Source organism: Perkinsus marinus (genome assembly GCF_000006405.1).
Source record: "Perkinsus marinus ATCC 50983 genomic scaffold scf_1104296962274, whole genome shotgun sequence".
In the NCBI taxonomy this organism is placed as follows: Eukaryota; Perkinsozoa; order Perkinsida; family Perkinsidae; genus Perkinsus; species Perkinsus marinus.
Window position 1 is genome coordinate 1 of NW_003205479.1, and position 2,302 is coordinate 2,302.

Below are 2,302 nucleotides of genomic sequence, written 5' to 3' on the forward strand. Positions count from 1 at the left end.
GTCCAGGCTTGCATGGGGCAAATTCAAGCAAGCGTAACAAGTATCGCTCGTGCGTGCGTGGGGCACGCCATGGTGATCGACTCGAACGAGGAGGTAGTGCAACCGGTCGAGGACCAGGTGATAGCAATCTGGCTGTGCAAGAGCATCTCGAGCCGGTTCCACTCTGGAATTTTTCTTTTATTGTTTTTACTAGTTGTTTGGGGGACATTGCCTATGTGCCTGCGTGCTAGGCAATGTGACTGTGGTGTTGAGCCAATGCACGGCGTATTGTGAGGTTCGGTATTATCACCGCCCTCTGCTGCCTAGTTGGCTAACACTCAGTCTCACCCAACACTCCCAAATGACTAATACGATGCGGTGGAGCGGGCCTTGAATATGTGGAGGGGTGTATAAGACACATACGGGTATAGTCATCCCGTACCTTCTACCGTTGTTGAGCTACGTTGCCGAGAAGCAGTGGAGTACGTATCAATGAGATGTGTACGTGATGAGATTCAATATTTGTTCGAGATAAGTGGATACTAGCCGACCGACATACACTATACTGTCACTGGGGTCTCACTCAGCACGTTGCGGGAAGTTTCACATATCGAATGCATCTTACCATAAGTTGAACAAAATAGATACTTAGGTTGTACGTCGACCCTCCCTTTCGACGAGAAACTTCCCTCCGCTGCTTCTTCTATACACCAACGCTTTATGCGGCTGGATACTTGACTAAAATTCATTCAATGGCTCAGACATCTAAGGAAGTATTGTCATCACTAGCAGTCAGAGACCACTGCGAACGTTTGAGAAACGGACTTAGAAAACTTCATCCTCGCCATTCTCATCTACGATCATGTAACTCAGACATCTAAGGAAGAATTGTCATCACTAGTAGTCAGAGACCACTGCGAACGTTTGAGAAACGGACTTAGAGAGCTTCATCATAGAGACCGTCGTACAGAACATGCTTGCTCAGACATCTAAGGAAGTATTGTCATCACTAGTAGTCAGGGACCACTGCGAACGTTTGAGAAACGGACTTAGAAAGCTTCATCATAGCAAACAGTCATTACATACTCCCCTAATTGACACTAAGGGCCAGGAGTAGCACCGCGAGATCAGAGATCCCGAACCCAACGAGTCATCGACTCGAGGGCCACTCTAGCCAGTACAAACGCAACGCCTTTCGGCGGCCACAAGGTACTGGGGTGAGTGTTGATGCGCAAAAGAACCAACAATCAAGCCTGCCATTCGTCTTCTCGTCATCCTTCAACTCCAGCAAAACCGGAGACGATTTATACCTTGAATCCACGAGACTTCCGGCGACCACGAGCCTTTTCGCGCTTGCGACCAATGGAGCGGACGCGAGGCCTAGTGTCGGAGTCAGGAACGCCGGGGGCCTTGCCGAAGTAGCGCTCGCAAGTACGGGACTTAGTGGCACCACGGAGGAGAACGGTGTTGGAACCAGTAGGAGCCTCTGAAAGTGAAGACAAATGAAAAATGGAGGAACACGTTTCAATCAAACCACAAGGTATGAAACACGCTACAGATTTCTCAAACTCGTTAAGGGTATCACCAGAATATAGGTCTGTTAACCGCATCAGATTGAGTATCATCATCGAAGTTCTATCACATTCCAAGAGATTACAACAAAGAATCTTGAACGCATCCCGTATACTTACTGAGGGCCAACTGGTCGAAGGTCATGCAAGAGCCACCAGCCTTCACGATACGGGCACGAGCGGTCTCAGAGAAACGGAGAGCGCAGACGGTGAGCTGGGGGACCTCGAAGAGACGGGCGTCGTCGGTGATAGTGCCAACAACAACGGCGATCTTGTCCTCCTTGCCCTTCATGTGGCGAGCCAACTTGGAGAGGGAGAGAGTAGGACGGTTCCTTCTAGAGGTCTGGAGACGCTTCAAGATAGTAGCATTGAAGCTAGACTCCGTACGACGAGCCAAGAAGGAGTAGAGCTTGCAGAGCAGGCGGATGTAGGGGTTCTCAGTCTTGATGGTCTGACGACCGGGCTTCCTCACGCGCCCACCAGCCTTAAGATCGATACCCATGGCGAATGGATTTGTACCTATATTTAGCAGATCGGCCCAGGCTATGGGTCATCGATCACGTGATCGATATCGCGGAGCGTGAGGGCGCAGCGACCCACTACAGCGCAAGATCCCTTCGACTCTCACTGGATCTTCACGTTCACATAGTTGATGGCCCCAGACCAGGTTCCAATGCACGATCCCGTTACTGCCCCAGCGGCGGTGCCCCTCGCCATACGGTCCCATGGAGAGGTTCTCCGATACCAAAAGT

At 50.7% G+C, this 2,302-nt stretch overlaps 1 protein-coding gene across 1 annotated transcript; it reads right to left on the reverse strand.

Moving 5' to 3' along the window:
* Nucleotides 1-1,179: 1,179 nt before the first annotated feature.
* Nucleotides 1,180-2,052, reverse strand: Pmar_PMAR015384 (60S ribosomal protein L18, putative; the record flags this gene model as incomplete). Its single annotated transcript, XM_002771923.1, has 2 exons — nt 1,180-1,465; nt 1,671-2,052. The coding sequence occupies 2 exons, from the start codon at nt 2,050-2,052 to the stop codon at nt 1,284-1,286; spliced, it is 564 nt and encodes a 187-aa protein (XP_002771969.1). The 3' UTR covers nt 1,180-1,283.
* Nucleotides 2,053-2,302: the final 250 nt, after the last annotated feature.